Source organism: Gastrolobium bilobum, unplaced genomic scaffold, assembly GCF_033153095.1.
Source record: "Gastrolobium bilobum isolate Gb01-03AN ecotype WA unplaced genomic scaffold, APGP_CSIRO_Gbil_v1 utg66911, whole genome shotgun sequence".
Lineage (NCBI taxonomy): Eukaryota > Viridiplantae > Streptophyta > Magnoliopsida > Fabales > Fabaceae > Gastrolobium > Gastrolobium bilobum.
Window position 1 is genome coordinate 242,419 of NW_026897163.1, and position 17,997 is coordinate 260,415.

At 36.2% G+C, this 17,997-nt stretch overlaps 1 protein-coding gene and 1 pseudogene across 1 annotated transcript; both read right to left on the reverse strand.

The window, feature by feature from the left end:
* Window positions 1-3,417: 3,417 nt before the first annotated feature.
* LOC133304621 (LOB domain-containing protein 41-like) lies at window positions 3,418-4,495 on the reverse strand. Its single transcript, XM_061504665.1, has 2 exons — window positions 4,306-4,495; window positions 3,418-3,929 (listed from the first exon to the last, which is right to left on the reverse strand). The coding sequence occupies exons 1-2, from the start codon at window positions 4,493-4,495 to the stop codon at window positions 3,418-3,420; spliced, it is 702 nt and encodes a 233-aa protein (XP_061360649.1).
* A 3,845-nt stretch (window positions 4,496-8,340) lies between these two features.
* Window positions 8,341-16,752, reverse strand: LOC133304622 (pectinesterase 2-like; annotated as a pseudogene).
* Window positions 16,753-17,997: the final 1,245 nt, after the last annotated feature.

A 17,997-nucleotide genomic window follows, 5' to 3' on the forward strand; every position in this document is an offset into this window, starting at 1 on the left:
TATATGCTTCAACAGGAATCACACAGGGGTAGATTAGAAACCTCTCTCTTTCCGTTTCCGTTGAGGATTTGGTAATTTTTCTTTTTGAAATTACCAAGATTTGTTTGATTTTTTTGAATTTACTAGTTAGTGAAATATGTAAAATAGAAAACATATTCAAAATAAATACTTAAAAATTCAAAACATGAGAAAATGTTTTTCCATATATATATATATATATATATATATATATATATATATATATATATATATATAAGAGAAATAGTAATATCATATTGTAAGAGACTACTATCTTATGCCATAGACACTTCGATAATTGTGCTGCTATTTTCTCCCTTTTTTTAGTGGTGGGCCCCACCACTTTGTATCTTAACATAATATATACTCTCTCCTATAACATGAGAGTAGACAAACCCTATATATATATATATATATATATATATATATATATATATATATATATAGTTATTAATCTTATGTTGCTTGAGATAGTTTTCTCATGTGTGTGAGATAAATATGTAGGGTCCACACTTTAAAACAAAAGGGGAAAAATGGAAAAAGTTGGCACAAAATTCGATTAGTGTATAAAGTGAGATAGCTATCTCCAACGAAATGAGAAAAATATTTCCCATATATATGAGGTAGGATCCTTTGACACCAGTGTCAAATTTCAAATTTGAGACCTCATCTGAGAGCCGTTAGATCAAAAAAGATCAACGACTCTAATTTGTAAGCATGTGACACCATTGATCTTTTTTGATTTAACGGCTATTAGATGATGTGTGAAATTTAAAATTTGATACCAGTATCAAAGGATCCTACCTATATACATATACATATATATATATTTGGAATATCTTATTTTTATCTTTGTTTTTCCTTAAAAGCAGAAGTTTAATTGAATATAATTTGACTTTAATGTTTCTAAAGTGAATGCAGATAAATTATCTACATTCGCTCCCAAAACGACATAGTTTTGGGTTGAAAGATTAAAAAATTATAATAAAAAAGACTATAATAACCCTGAAATAAATTATAATTACAAAAATACTTTGATTTTCGTCTCAAAACGACGTCGTTTTGGGCTCGCTGTAGATAAGTTATCTACATTGACTGTAGAAAAAGCAAACCCATATAATTTTATGTAAAACTGTATTATAAAAAAAATTTTACAATGAAGAAAAAAGTTAAAAGCTTATAGGAAGAGTTTTTTTTTAATATATATGTAGCTTTTTGGAGTCCTTATATTTATTTTATTGTTTTATCCTTCTTATAAACTTGTATTTATAAATTTCATCCCTTACCCTAATAATTTATTTCAATAACAAATTATTTTATTCTTCCACCTTCAAAACAACAAATAGCTTTATATAATCACCAAATAGCTTTTAACTTTATTTTATAAGATTTTTTTTTCACTTTAATTAAAAGTAATTTTTTTTATAAAAAAAATTGTGTCAAATAGGCTCTAATCCAGTTTACTAACCATCCTAGGATCGTATAAACGGGCCGGACTGGGTTGGCGTAATTTTGATTGGGTTTGCAATATTACTGACGTTGGCCTAAACCTGTTAACTCGTGAATTTTTTTTTTTCTCTTTTGAATTCCCCAAACTGCTTCCACAAACGGGATGCATGGGCCACTTTTAACTTCTATTAGGTTGGAATTTAACTTTTCCTTTCCTAGAGGGCACATTTTTCAAAATCGTATAATTTTATGAAAATTTATGAATATAATACAGTTTAAAAATCATTTATCAAAATAATATAATTTAACTACTTTTGACGTTTACATGGAACCTAGTCAAAAATATCAAATCAAACCAAACATAACTTTAAAGCTATATATATATATATATATATATATATATATAGTTATGTTTATCTCATTTTACATGAGATAAACAACTTTTCTACACACACAAAAATAGATTGGGTCCCACTACTCTTTTTTTTCTCTCCTCTTACTTGTGGATTCCACTTATACTTTTATTTCTACAACATGAGGTAATTTTTTTCCTACAACATAAGAAAAATATATTCCATATATTTATATATATATAGGGCTTAATATTTCTGCAGTTGCCGTAGATAGTGTTATCTACAGCTGAAACAAAAAAGTGGGCCCCACGACTTTTTAAAAAAAAAAAAAACTCAGGATCCGGACGCGGATCTTTGCTTGCTGTAGGTACAGCAGTTGCAGAAATCATTTTGCCTATATATATATATATATATATATATATATATATATATATATATATATATATATAGAGGTAGGATCCTTTGACACCGGTGTCAAAGTTCAAATTTGATACCTCATCTGATAGCCGTTAGATCAAAAAAGATCAACGACTCTGATACAAACATGTGATACCATTGATATTTTTTGATCTAACGGCTATCAGATGAGGTGTCAAATTTCAAATTTGATACCGGTGTCAAATGATTCTATCTCATATAATATATATATTTTAAATTACTACTTTGATTCCTTCCTAAAGCTTTACAAACGTGGGCCCCAAGCACCCTAACTTTCAATTGTCGAAGGTTAGTAGCGTAGGGTCCAGCAACTTTACTATTTTTCATCTTCTACTGCTTCTTCGTGCGTTAAGAGAGTTGCAGCAAATCATTTTGTTACTTTCCTGTTATTTATCACAAAATTTCACTATCATCTCATCTTAAAGAAAATAATTAATAATGTCATGAAATTATTTAAATTATTTGCATTAAAATATAATACTGCTTACTTTTTATTAAAAATATTAATATTATTTATTATTAGCTGTGATTAATCCTTGTGCCTGTTTGACAGGTTTTTATAAAACTTTTTTTATGAGGAAGAGAAAAGTCAAAAGCTAAAAATTCTTAGGAAGAGTTTTTTTTAAGTTGTATCAGCTTTTTTTGAAATGTGTATTTTTTTTTTAAAATAAACAACTTTTAAGCTAAAATTTTAATAATCATTAAATAACTTATAACTTTATTTTTAATTTTTGTTTTTTAAAATTATGTCAAACATGCTCCTTATCTAAATTCAACAGTCTTCTGCCAAACTAACGAAGCTCAACCCGTTTAGGCGTTTACAATGAAGTAAGCAATTCTCAACTGTTTTTTTTTTTTTAATCATTTAAAATATCCCAAGACTTGTAACTGATGGAAATGTTTTATAGCTGGAATATTCCAAATCATAAAAAGCTCTGAAATTGACCAAAAAAAATAAAAGAGGTACATTAAATTTGATGTAACTGTTCGACTCCCCAATATACACTTAATAAAAGCCCCTCCAACATTTATTTACATTTGACTGTGCCCAATGCTTCTTTTTCTAAGATTCAGCATTGAAAGAAAACGAAGAACTACACAAAGAAACAAAATATTAAACACGACCATATACATTCTAATAATAATGTCCACACTCACTTCAATGCGGGAAACGACAGAAGCCGCCTCCGCCAAGAGTGAGTTCCAAATCCAGCTCCACTTCAGCATCACCCTCACCCATTCGGTTTTGGTTCATCAACGAAGCCTCCACTGTTTCATCGCTCCCACTACTCACACATCCTCCCCCTTTGTTTCCCGGCTCATCATTAGAAACCGGTTTCCACAGCGCGGACGAGTCGACTGAGCCCACTCTCGCTTTGGGCCTGATCACATTCCCGGTCCTCTTGAACCGGGCCCTTCCTTTCAATTGGTCCATGTCAGTGTCTCTGGACACGTGGCGTATACCACGGGCTTGGAGAACATGCTCACTGCCACGTGTCCCCGTCAGCTGCCAAACAGAAGGTTCCATGACATTGATCTCGGATCCAATCAGCACAGCATCAACAGCAGCTTGGCATCGGGCCCACTCACCGGTCCAGAACAAACCCAGTGACCCATAAGCCGGGTTCGCAATTCTCCCACATGCCTCGTACATCAGCGACTTAAACACAGCTGAAAATTTTCAATCTTTATTAATTCCTTTGACCAATTAATAAAAGGGTAAAAAATGGATTAATTAATTCAATTGTTAAAAATTGTAACGTAAGATTGAATCTGCCATTGTCAGGGTCAAAAAAGAATTTAGTATAAAGAGAGAAGCATTTTCCAATGTGTTTCTAGTTCAAGTATTTTCACTTAATAGAACTTCAATTAGAAAAAAAAAATTATATCTGATTATGTAATTTAAATAATAATATTGTAATAATTGAAGTCATAGAGGGGATCAAATTCAAATTTTCAATTCCAGTAAATGAATTTCTAAAATGATAAAATTAAAAAAAAAAAAGAGAGAGAGTAAATGTAGTTATAGGTATATGGGGATGATGACCTGGGCGAAAGTGTGGTGGAGCAGCATTGATGAGGTTGAGCAAGCCAACGCGACCATAGAATTTGGCAAGGAAGAGGGTGGCGTTGGCTTGGGACTCAGGAGAGTTGATCCACTCAAGGCAGGGCCTGATGGTGCAGTCATCGCTGCAACCTTTGCGGAGAATGCGACACCCATTGCAGCTAAGTCTCATGGTGGCTTTGTATGGAGGAGTGGTGGGTGTTGGGGAGAGAGAGTTTTTATAAGCACATGAAGATGGTAATAAAATGTGGGTTTGGTCATTGATATAGTGGTTTTGCAAAGTAGTGGGCTTTTTCTTGTTTTTGGAGGAGAAGGTTGTTTTGGCTGTATTTGGGGTTTGATGATTGCCCTGCATGCAGAGATGAATTACAAGTTGAACCATGATGTCGGGATTTCGTGGTTGGTGATCAGAGGAGTGAGGGCAGAGAGGTAAAATGTGGGGCTTGGTTAAGAAAGCTTATAAGGGAAGAAATAGTGTTATTGGAAGAAATGCAAAAATGGACATGGATGAGGTGGAGGGAGGCGTTTCTATTGTCATTCGTAACACATAAGACATTGGAACATTGGAGGAGTTAAACCGCTTCCCAATCGAAGCTTGTCCACGTAAGCGTGATTATATAGTAATAAAGAGAACAATAGAGCTCCCTAAAATCGGAAGCCACGCTTGCTCTCTAGGACTCCAAATCACTGGTTTCTTTTTCATTTTGTACCTCTAATTAATATACTTTGTTCTTTCCTTATGAAAATCTTTTGAGTTTTTATTTAGACTTATTACTTACCAAGTTAGGCAATTTTAGAGTATCCTGCTTAGTTGGATTTGATGCCCATTTGTCACCTCGAATTCACGATGGCCCCTTTTACAAAAGTACAATTAAATGTTGACTTTTGAGGACTGTATTTCGGACATACTCCCTTGCAGAATATACATTTGCGGCATACCCCGTGGAGTAACATTGTTGTTTGTCTTTCAGTTTTGTTTGCTACATGTTTAGAATATCGTGTTTTGTGTACTAGTTCCCTTTTCCCTCATTTGAACGTACCAGAACAAAGGCAAAAAAAATATATATTAATTATTATTTTAATAAAAAATTAAGAAAATATAATTATTTTGAATCAATTTACAAATTTATTACACTTAGTCCTCTAAACGCAACAAGTCGCGCCTCACACAAACACAATTTGTGGAAAGTCACGCTTCACACACATGCGACTCATCCTGTGATGACGTGAAACAAAAAAGTCAATAATTTGACCATAAAAAACTTCGAAAGACCATGACTTTCGACTGAGGTGTTTGAATCAGGTTTTTTTTTATTCCACATAACTTTTTCAAATCTACAAAATGACATTTCATTGAAGAAGATTTGGTCAAAAAAATTTCAAACACCCAAGTAATAGTCCATGTAATCAATTACATGAGTTCAAGCTTATCATAAAACATGGGAAGAATATAACTTTTGGCTCGGGAGTCCGAATCAGGTATTTTTTGTTATTTCACGTAACTTTTTGAGATCTGCGCACTGAAAAATTCCCACAGGATTATTTGTTATTGTTGGAAAGTAAAAATTTAAATAACATCATTCACAAAGATAAAATATGCCAAACAAGGCACAAGGAAGCAGTTTTTGTGAAAAAATTTTGACCAACAAGGATTTGCCATGGGTAGCTCTCGAATAGTTATATGGAATAAAAAATAGAGCACTTTATTTTGACACTCAAGTCAAAAGTTATTGCCTTTCGAAGTTTTACGGTAAAATATCTCAAATTCGAAAAAAATCCAATTTTTTTTTACCAAATCCCCTTCAATGACATGACATTGCGAAGATCTCAAAAACTTATGTGGAATAAAAAAAATACCTGATTCAAACACCCGAGTCAAAAATTTAACCTGATAAGGTTTTACGATCCAACTGTTGCCTTTTTTTTTGCCACGTGTCATTACACAGGCGCGATTTGTGGTGCCTGCGTGGAGCGCGACTGAATGTAATAGATCTGTAAATTGGTTTAAAATAATTATATTTTCATAATTTTTTATTAAAATAATAATATATTAATTTTTTTTGCCCATGACAAACAAAAAAAGTTATCATGGCAATTTTTTATTTCAAATGAAACCTTCTCATCGCAAATTTTTTTTAATATTACAATAGACAAGCGCATACTTTTTCAAACTGTATTCTTTTTTTTGGATAAAAAAAAAAGAATAAAAAATACAGTTTGAGAAGTATAACACTTGTCTATTGTAATATTGTAATAGACAAGTGTTACACTTTCTCAAACTGTATTCTATGCGTGAATATATGCTCTCCATCCCATATTGTTTATTTTCATAGAAAACACAAAAGTCCTTGATTTATCATTATATTATCTAATCATGAGTTTATGTTAAATTAGCAATTGAGTTTCACGTACATAAATTTTACTAAGAGTGCACTTTTTTATTTTTAAATTTCTCAACTAATTCATTAATTGATCCATTAATCTGATTGAGTCGGGCAGATCGTAACAAAATTTACACACATATTATATATATATATATATATATATATATATATATATATATAAGATTATTATTTCTATAATTGCTGAATGTACAACAATTAAATTTTGGGAATCATAAATCATGCAGTGAGTGAAAACATTAAATGTGAGGAATCAATGGTTAAGATTAATTGTTATACATACAGCAGTTACAAAAATAATTTTACCTATATATATATATATATAGGGTTTATCATCTATCATTTAACATGACCACAAAATTTTTCCTACACACACAATATTTTGTGGGGCCCGCAGCAAAAAAAAAATCGGCACGCAAAACGAATCTCTATAACATAACACAATCACTTTTCCTACAACATAACTCTTATAAAACCCATATATATATATATATATATATATATATATATATATATATATATATATATATATTAATGTAATATCATTATTTAAGATTTAGGAAACCACTCTCTAAGTTAATAAGAGTGGGATAGGTGGTTGTTGCATATTTTCATAGCATAGTATATTAAAACAGCTATCAAAATTAACAAAATACAAATTATATGAATAAAGGGTTTGTTTTTTTCTGAAGTTACTTTAGATAACTTTATCTAATGTTCATCAAAACGACGTCGTTTTGGGACGGAAATCATGGTATTTTTTGTAATTTTAATTTATTTCAGGGTTATAATAATCTTTATCACTCTAATTTTTTAATTTTTCAACTCCAAAACGACGTCGTTTAGATTAATATTAGATAAAATTATCTAAAGTAACATCGGAAACTTTTTTCCAATAATAGTTGCCTAAATTAACGGAATAGATCACGTTTATGTTTATGCAATGGTGTCGTGTTGCTAAAGTTTCAACCACGTTTATTCAAGTTTTGTCTTGTAATATAAGCAACATTTATTTTTATTTTTTTGGTATTCAATACACTTTAAACTGATTCGCGCACTCTCGAACCCATATTGGGGGTGGTTCTCAAAACAATATTTTCTACATTCCTAGAACTTGTACTTTAATAGTGACAATGATTTTTTTGGGGGCATAGTATATCAAAACAGTTGCCTAAATTAACGGAATAGGTCACGTTTAGGTTTATGCAATAGTGTCGTATTGCTAAACGTTTCAACCATTATTATTCAAATTTTGTCCTGTAATATAGGCAACGCTTATTCAATTGTTAGCGGATAGTATGCGCAATGATGAACTCTAAAAATTACTTAATTTTAAACTTTAAATAATTGTAAAATAAACATGGATTAACCGTGCATTAGCTTCTACTATATTGTGATTTGTGAGGCAAAAGATACCCGAGTCACATGGTTGTATCTACAATCTACTCCAAGCTAACTCCAAAGACACGTGTGTTCAAAGCCTACCACATGGTTATTAAAATCCAATTTCAAACTCAAATCCAAATACTAATTAGATCTAACAATTCCAAGGCATTTATAATGAAAGTGGGACATGGAATGCTGACTAATAAGGAGACTCTCGGGGCCAAACTTCTCAAGAATAAACATAAGGTGGGAGATGACTTACTGCCTCAGGTGAGAACATCTCAGAATGACAGTAACCTTTGGCTGCTCCTTGGCAATAATCTCTTAACAAATGAGCAAAGGAACCACAGACAAATGGGAAGTGGTGCATCTTGTCCTAGATGCTATTGTCCTATCCAAGATTGCTGCCATGTGATGCAGGACTGTTTCTAGTCCAAACAGGTCTTGTCCAATTTGGTTGATGTTCGTAATAACCATATGTTTTTTACAGGTAACATTCATGAACGGATAGAGCATAATCTTTGCAGTTCCTGTAATAAGAGACAAAAATAGAACTGGAACCTTGTCTTCGATGTCACATGTTGGATGTTGTGGCAAGCCAGAAACAATTTGGTGTTTAAAAGGGAAAATAGTACCCCTGAAGAATTAGTCCATAAGATCAGAAGGCACGTCCACAATGTTAGTCATGCTGATTAGGTACTACTACAAACATGAAATTCTTATTCACTGGTCTCCCCCTCCTAATATGGTTGAGTTAAAATTAACACAGATGGCTCTTGTACTCAGAATTAATGGATCAAAGAGTGGATGTGGATGAGTTATTAGAAACAGTGAGGGTAGATGGATGTTGGGTTTTACAAAGAAACTTAATCATGGGAATGCTCTGATGGCAGAATTATGGGAAGTTCTTGTTGGCCTGGAAGTTGCCTGGTGCCATGGATTTGGCAAGTTACACCTGGAGGGAGACTCAACAGTGGCTTTGAAAATGGTTGAATTGAAGAAGGTTGTGGCGATCATCATCCTCTGATCTCGCTAGTTAGAAGAATACAGGATCTTCTAAAGAATCCTTGGGAAGTTGTGATTTCTCATACATTCCGTGAAGGAAATGAGGTTGGTTGGCTGCAAATGTAAATTATTCTAGTTGGGAGACTAATATCATTGCAAACCACCCTGAGGGCTTTAGAAGTTTTTTGGAGAAGGATCTATTGGGTAGTTGTACCCCTAGGATGATCCACAGGTAGTTCTGTTCTATTGTTCCTTAGCTTTTAAAAAAAAAAAAAATCCAAATCCTAGGACTACTTTAAACATGACTTGACATATTCACTACTAAAAAAACAAAGAATAGCGACCGACAAAATCCATCCCTAAAATGCAAAATTCCATCCCTAAAAAATTTAGGGATGAAATTAGGGATAAACAATATTCTTTGGTTAAAAGACTACTTGCTAATAGTTTTGGACGAAAATATAATTTGGTCCCTATTTATGATGAAAATAATTCGTCCCTAATACGTATTTTCTATCCTTAATAAGTCAACAAAAATGATTTGAAGGGGTTTAAATTTGTTCCTAATAAGGAGGGAATTAGGGTAGGATTTTTCTGTCCCCTAATAGAGTCAAAAGTTGTCTGTCTCTAATAGGATAGGGACATAATATTTCATCCCTAATTTATATTTTTTCAAATTATTTATTCAAAATATTGCAAAATAAAATTTGGAAAAAAAAAAAAGGAATTTACATCCAATAATCAAAATCACATAACCAATATTGCAGGCAAGTATAAACTTAATATTAATTTTAATAATAACAAATGTATCAAATAACAAATCTTGTTCACAAAGTGTAATAAAAAAAATAATGAATACAAAATACCTATTAACTATCCTACACTTGAGCATTACAATCATCATCCTTATCAACTTGGATATTCTGGTGATTAAAGCTCTCTAATGGTGGCGGACCCAGGATTTTTTTTGATATGGGGGGCCAAAAATCTTGAATGACACCAGTAGCTGGTAATTAACCATGAGTAGAACAAATCAAAAAATTAAAAGCAATGGTGCTAATAAAACAACCAAGAGAGAAACAATAAAATTTAAAGAGTAGAGGTGAAAGGCACACTAGGGGCTGGTTGTTGGGAAAACTCGGTTCCCTCAAGCTCGGCTAAGCAGCCTTTGTGTGGAAATCAGTCAGCAAGATCCTGATATCGGATCTCAGCAATACCTCGGCCTGAACTTCACCAAGTCGGGCAGCGCAGCGAAAAAATAAAAACAAAAACAGGAGAGAGAAGAAGAACACAACCAGATTTAACGTGGGAAAACCTTCTTGAATGAAGAAGTAAAAACCCACGGGACCTAGTCCAGATCAAAAATCCACTATGAAAATAATGGTTACAAATAATCAAATACACCAATGTGGTGGTTAACTCAACCTCTCCAACAATGGTGATAATCAAACTACCCTAGAGATGTTTCACTCAAACTCTCTCTAGAGATCTCTCAAATGCAAAGCATAAAGCTTTACTCAAACAATCAAACAATTTTTCTCTCAAATTTGTTCTCTCAAATCTGACCTTTCAAAATCTGACCTCGCCTCCACCCTCAACTAATGAGTATATATAGATGAGGTGGAAATTAGGGTTAGGGTTTTTAGGAAACACCTTAAATGGGCTTGGGCTTAGCATTGAAGGAGGGAGCCCAACAAATCTCCCCCTTCGACTTCAATGCGTCGGCTTCAGCATCAACCCGGCTCCTTCACAGCAGTCTTCAAATTTTCTTGCTGGAACCAGCTTTGTCATCATGTCGGACCAATTTTGGTCAGTGTGCACCTTGACGAGTTCGAGCTCTCTACCTTCCACCACATCCCGGATCCAGTGATATCTCACATCAATATGCTTAGTGCGGGAGTGATAGGTTGAATTCTTCGCAAGATGGATTGCGCTTTGATTGTCACAACCCAGCTCGTACTTGTCTTGATCATGGCCGAGTTCCATAAGGAACTTCTTCATCCACAGCATCTCTTTGCCTGCCTCAGTAGCGGCAATGTACTCAGCCTCAGTTGTCGATAGTGCAACACATTTCTGAAGTCTTGATTGCCAAGAGATAGCTCCTCCGGCAAATCTCATCAAATATCATGTAGTCGACTTCCTCGAGTCGGCGTCTCCCCCTAAATCAGAATCCGAGTAGCCTTGCAACTCGGCTTTGCCTTCTCCAAATCGGAGACATAAGTCAGTTGTACCTCGGAGGTACTTGAAGATCCACTTCACTGCTTCCCAGTGCTCTTTGCCGGGGTTTGACAAATACCGGCTTACCATTCCAACAGCATACGCCAAATCGGGTCTAGTGCAAACCATTGCATACATCAAGCTTCCGACGGCGGATTGGTACGGGACCTTCATCATCTCATCTTTGTCTTCATCAGATCTCGGACATTACTTTTGGTTCAGCTTTATGTGTCCGGCTAGGGGGGTGCTCACTGTTTTGGCTTTGTCCATGCTGAATCTCTTCAAAATCTTCTCAATATATTTCTCTTGACTCAGCCATAGTAGCTTCTTCTGTCTATCTCGGATAATCTTTATTCCGAGAATCTGCTTTGCAGGGCCGAGGTCCTTCATTGCGAAGGACGAGCTCAACGCCTTTTTCAGGGCGGCTATCCTCGATTTATCTTTCCCTACAATAAGCATATCGTCAACATATAACAACAAAATCAGAAAATCTCCGGCCTCATACCTCTTCACAAATACGCAGTGGTCGACATCTGTCTTTTCAAACTTATGACCAGTCATGAATGATTCAAACTTCTTGTACCACTGTCGAGGTGCTTGCTTCAATCCATAGAGGCTCTTTTTCAACCGACATACCAAGTCTTCTTGGTCTGGAGCTTGGAACCCTTCAGGTTGCTCCATATATATCTCTTCTTCTAAATCACCGTGAAGAAATGTCGTCTTCACGTCCATTTGTTCTACCTCGAGGTCCATCGAAGCCGCCATGGCTAACACGGTTCGGACCGAGGTCATTTTCACAACAGGAGAAAAAATCTCCTCAAAATCAACTCCTTTCTTCTGATTACAGCCTTTCACTACAATTCGGGCTTTGTATCTCGACTTTTGCCCGTTCTCTTCATTCTTAATCTTGTAGACCCATTTATTCTTCAAAGCTCGTCTTCCTTTAGGCAAATCGGTCAGCTCATAAGTCTGATTCTCGTGCAGAGACTTCATCTCGTCTCGCATTGCCTTTTCCTATTCTTCTTTCTCTGAGCTAGTCACAGCCTCATCATAACTCTGAGGCTCCCCGTCTTCAGCAACAACAGTGTATTCATCAGATGGGTATCTCGTAGAGGGTCTTCTTTCTCGAGTTGGATATCTCGACTGTTCTTCAGCTTGAGAACTCGGTTCATCATTCTCATCCCGGATCTCATCATCAACTCGGACCTCAATGTCTTGGTCATATTCAGCTTGTTGCTGATCATCATTTTCTCCCCCTGCTTCAGCTCGGACAGGAGGGATGGGTTCTTCACGTCTGACCGTCACCCGGACTTTGGGCTTCGAGATGTCATGAATGTTCTCATGCTCATGAAAGATCTCATCTCGGCTTCTCACGATCTTCTCATTGATTGGATCCCAAAGTCGGAACCCGGACTCACATCTCGGCGAACCAAGATAAATGCATTCTTTAGTCTTTGCATCAAGTTTGGCCCTTTCGTCTTTAGGGATATGCACGAAAGCTCGGCATCCAAACACTTTCAGTTGATTATAGGCCGCTTTCCGACCTGTCCAGACTTCTTCTGGAATTTCTCCTTCAAGTGGCCGTGATGGTGAGAGGTTGATCAAGTCAACAACAGTTTTGACGGCTTCTCCCCAGAATGATTTCGGCAATCCGGCATTGGATAACATGCTTCTGACCTTTTCTTCAATATTTCTATTCATCCTCTCAGCAAGTCCATTCAACTGTGGAGTCTTGGGGGGCGTCTTCTCAAGTCGAATCCCGGCCGCTCTGCAGTATGCATCAAATGGGTCGCAATACTCACCACCATTGTCAGATCGGACCACCTTCAATTTCTTGCCAGTCTCCCTTTCAACCATAGCATGGAATTCTTTAAAGGATTGGAGTACCTGGTCTTTAGTCTTCAACAAATATACCCACACTTTGCGGGAATAGCCATCAATAAATGAAACAAAATACTGAGCTCCTCCAAGAGATTTCTCTGACATGGAGCAAACATCAGTATGGACGAGGTCAAGAATATTCCTTCGTCTTCTTGGTTGATCCGGTCTCGCAAAGGAAACCCGGTGCTGTTTTCCAGCTAGGCAGTGCGTGCAACTCTCCAACGCTTGGCCTTTCAACCCGGTCAATAATCCTTTCTTGTTCAGGATCTGTAGCCCTTTCTCGCTCATGTGGTCGAGGCGCTTGTGCCATAGCTCCAAGCTAGGTTCATCTCGAACAGAATTGGCTTCTCCGCCATTGATTTTTCCTTGCATCACGTACAAGGAGCCTTCCTTCTTACCTCGGGCCACGACCAAGTTTCCCTTGGCCAGCTTCCATCTCACACTACTGAAGTAGTTCACTAACTCGGCATCATCAAGTTTGCCTACCGAGATTAGGTTCAAACGCATGTCAAGAACATGCCTTACATCTTTCAACACAAGTCGGCATCCGACATCTGTGGTCAGAGTTACATCACCAACACCAACAATCTTGCTGGTCACTTGATTTCCCATCTTCACGACTCCAAAATCACCACCTCGATAAGAGGAGAAAAAACCTTTGTGTGGAGTAACGTGGAAGGAGGCACCGGAGTCAACAATCCAGGTGCAGTCATCATAAGCAACATTCAAATAATTATCCTCACCAAGGAGGAATATCTCAGCATCAGGGTTTGCAGCCACCGCAGTGGTGCTCTTGTCTTCCCTCTTCTTGAGAATAATCTGATCCGGCTTCACAGAGCCGTTCTTCTCATCATTCTGTAGGGTCCAGCAGTCTGGCTTCTTATGGCCTGTCTTTCCACAGTAAAAGCACTTCAACTCATATTTCGGCTTTGACCGACCTCTGGACTTGTCTCGTCTGTCACGACCTCTACCTCGGCTTTTGCTTCTACCGCGGGAGTCGGATTTCCCTTTGTTCTCAGCAACATTGGCCTCAGACGTACTCGAAGTACCTCGTTCTCTTCTCCTGGATTCTTCGCCCAGGAGGCTGTCTGTCACGACATCCATCTTCAATTTTCCATCTGGAGTCGAGTTATTCAGGGTCACCACCAGAGTATCCCAGCTTTCTGGCAGCGAGCTCAATAGCAGCAATGCCTGCAATTCTTCATCAATTTTCATATCAGCCTTTGACAGCTGATTCACAATACCTTTGTAGGTGTTCAGGTGTTCAATCATGCTCATGTCATCCTTGTATTCAAGCTTAACAAGTCGGCGAACCAGGTGTGCTTTGTTCCTGGGAGTCTTCTTCTGAATCATGGACTCTAGCTTCGTCCACAACTCATACGCGTTCGTGAATTCGGACACGTGCTCAAAAAGACTTTTATCAATATATTTCCTGATCGTGGCTACCGCCTTCCGACTCAGGATCTCCCACTCCTTATCGGTTTTTCCTGCCGGTCTCTCATCTCGTCTCCCTCAGAACCCGTCGAACTCGAGCTCTGATACCACTGTTGGGAAAACTCGGTTCCCTCAAGCTCGGCTAAGCAGCCTTTGTGCGGAAATCAGTCAGCAAGATCCTAATCTCGGATCTCGGCAATACCTCGGCCTGAACTTCACCAGGTCGGGCAGCGCAGCGAAAAAATCAAAACAAAAACAGGAGAGAGAGAGAGAGAGAAGAAGAACACAACCAGATTTAACGTGGGAAAACCTTCTTGAATGAAGAAGTAAAAACCCACGGGACCTAGTCCAGATCAAAAATCCACTATGAAAATAATGGTTACAAATAATCAAATACACCAATGTGGTGGTTAACTCAACCTCTCCAACAATGGTGATAATCAAACTACCCTAGAGATGTTTCACTCAAACTCTCTCTAGAGATCTCTCAAATGCAAAGCGTAAAGCTTTACTCAAACAATCAAACAATTTTTCTCTCAAATTTGTTCTCTCAAATTTGACCTCTCAAAATATGACCTCGCCTCCACCCTCAACTAATGAGTATATATAGAGGAGGTGGAAATTAGGGTTAGGGTTTTTAGGAAACACCTCAAATGGGCTTGGGCTTAGCATTGAAGGAGGAAGCCCAACACTGGTAACCATGAGTTTTGCCAGCAATGAAATTTGCAATAGTGAATTTTGATGCTTCTGAAGCACTTGTAATGACATGATAACCTGGCCAATCAACTCGACTTGCAGTGGAAGAACCAGGAACTATTTTCGTGTACTCTCCATAATATAAAGTGCTTAATGCAAAGTTACAATTCCATTCTAACCAACCCGCTGGATTAATGATCAAAGTATCAAGATATGTCTTCATGAAAGCTGCGCGAGAGTATTGTTGCCAAGGTCTTCCAAGATATGTCTTAACAGAGCTTTGAACAGGTTCCAAATCTGATGCAGCTGTAACCTTAGAATTGTGAATTGAAATACCTGTGTTTTGATTTGGATCAGTTCTACCTTGTGCAGTGGTTGTGTTGACTTTATTAGGAGGATAACTTGCGAAAAGGTTGCAATTTTGAAGCACCACAGCGGCATTACCAAAGATAAAGTCAACAGTGCCATAAATGTCACATTCCCTATAGAATTGTCTATTAGATAGCACATACAAAGTGTCTTGGTAACCTTCAAAGCTACATCTATACAATACTGATAAATCATATCCAGAACGTAATGCCACAGCTTGGTGATTTTTTGCACTAGCAGTGTTCCTAAATGTCATATTTTGAGCCTAAAATCCATCTCCAATAATAGCTACAAAAATTCATACTAATTAACTGCTTAATCTTTAAAATAATTTATTTCATTTACTTTTGTGAGTATGAGGTGGAAAAAGAAGATGAAACTAAAAAACAAAAAGAAGTTTTCGCTTACCAACAGGCTGAACGAAAGGTTGAGGTAATATGGGTCTATTTTGGTAATATGGGACTATGGGTCTATTTTGGCTGAATGAAATTAAAAAATCCTAAAATTCAAAGAAGATCCATGTTTAGTCTCTCAAAAATATTAATATGGGTCTATTTTAAATTTAAAAGAGATTACGAGTTCATTTTTTTTCTAAGGGGTTAAATTGAGTTCCGTAATTTTTTGTCGATGATCCAAAAGATAATTTACTCTTAATTTAATTTTGGTTATTTAATGGATTAGTTTGTTCTTATTATTTTTTCACACGGTAAAAAATAATTGATGTCAATAATTAAATAGTTGCTCCCTTCACTTATAGTATTTATTTGTCAACGAATTTTTTTTATTTTTTATTTTGGAGAATTGTCAACGAATGTTTAAGTCAAGAGATCAGTGGGTACAACCGTACAAGAAAGCAAAAGGGAAGAGTAACCAAAATAGTGATCATGGTCGAAATCAGGCACACCTAAGAAGAAAGAAATGAAGAAGTTACCGGTAAGCTGGTTATGAATGTTTTCAATTGATTTCATGTGTTATAATTGCATATCCTGTACTCAATGTTCCCAAATGTGGCCTGCGTTGGGACAATGAATGGTTCCATCATACTGATACTCCGATTACCACAATCGGCAGCAATAATAAATGGAAATTGAAATTTAAAGTTTTATTAAGGTAGAAGAAAAATCCCTTGGTTCCCTTGAGATACCCAACAAACATTTGGTGCTTTTAGCACTTAGCTTATCAATGCTTTGACATAAGCGGAAGAATTCCACACCTTTAATATTATTCTTAGGTTTCTTCTCATCCCATATCTCACATGGAGTGATACAAACGGATTTGGAAGGTATCCTGTTATATCTAGGGCATACCCCCAAAATGACTTCGCGATCCTATACCACAAAAAGAATTTCAGTGATTTCGGACCATCATTTACTTAGTGGCCTGAACTAATCAAAATCATACAACTAATGAGGAGAGAGATAAAAAATAATTTTTTGTCCAAGTAACACCTCTTGAATGGAAGGATCACATGGGACCGAGATCACCAAAAAAAATTCCTTGTACCACTCATCATTCACATCACCATGTCTAACAAGATTTGATTCCTCATTTTCAACACATCATTCTAATATGTTGTATAGGGCGCAGTGAATTGCAAGAGAATCTCATTCTCTCTTAGATAACTATGATACTCTTGACTCAGATAGTCTTTGAACTTTTCAATGTCTTTATTACTTCCCTGACAGAGTATTGGTTAAGTTGTTTTGTTTTGTTTTGGATCCTCATTATTATATATTTATATTTGACAAGATATCATCATGAAAATTCACCAGTATATACTCATTATCAAGGTCTATGATCTCATACTTCCCAGTGATTTGACTATAAGATGTGGTATCACTAAAAAAAACAACTATTTTCTAGTGGAGAAGACAACTTCAGAGAACAAGACTTGTATTTCTCTTCAACTTTTACTTTGTGTACTTTGCTTACAATATGGATTAGCTTATATAGGCAGTAGATTGCCTTTTCATGAACCTAACATTAAAATAGCCATAAACCACAAAATTAAACTTCCAACTCTTGGCCTCTCATTTTCTTCTAACTCTTGGCCTTTCACTTACCTAAAAACAAGACTGCTTAATTAAGACTATTAAATATAAAACTAACAAACCATTTAAAGTTTATTCAACAAAACTCCTCCATAAACTTAAATGCTTCTGCCATCTTTCAACCCAAGCATCTTCTTGCAATTGTTGAGCAGCACCGTCGGTAATGGCTTTGTGAAGATGTCCCCGACTTGCTCTTGACTGGTCACGTGTGTTAGCTCCACATTTCCTTCCTT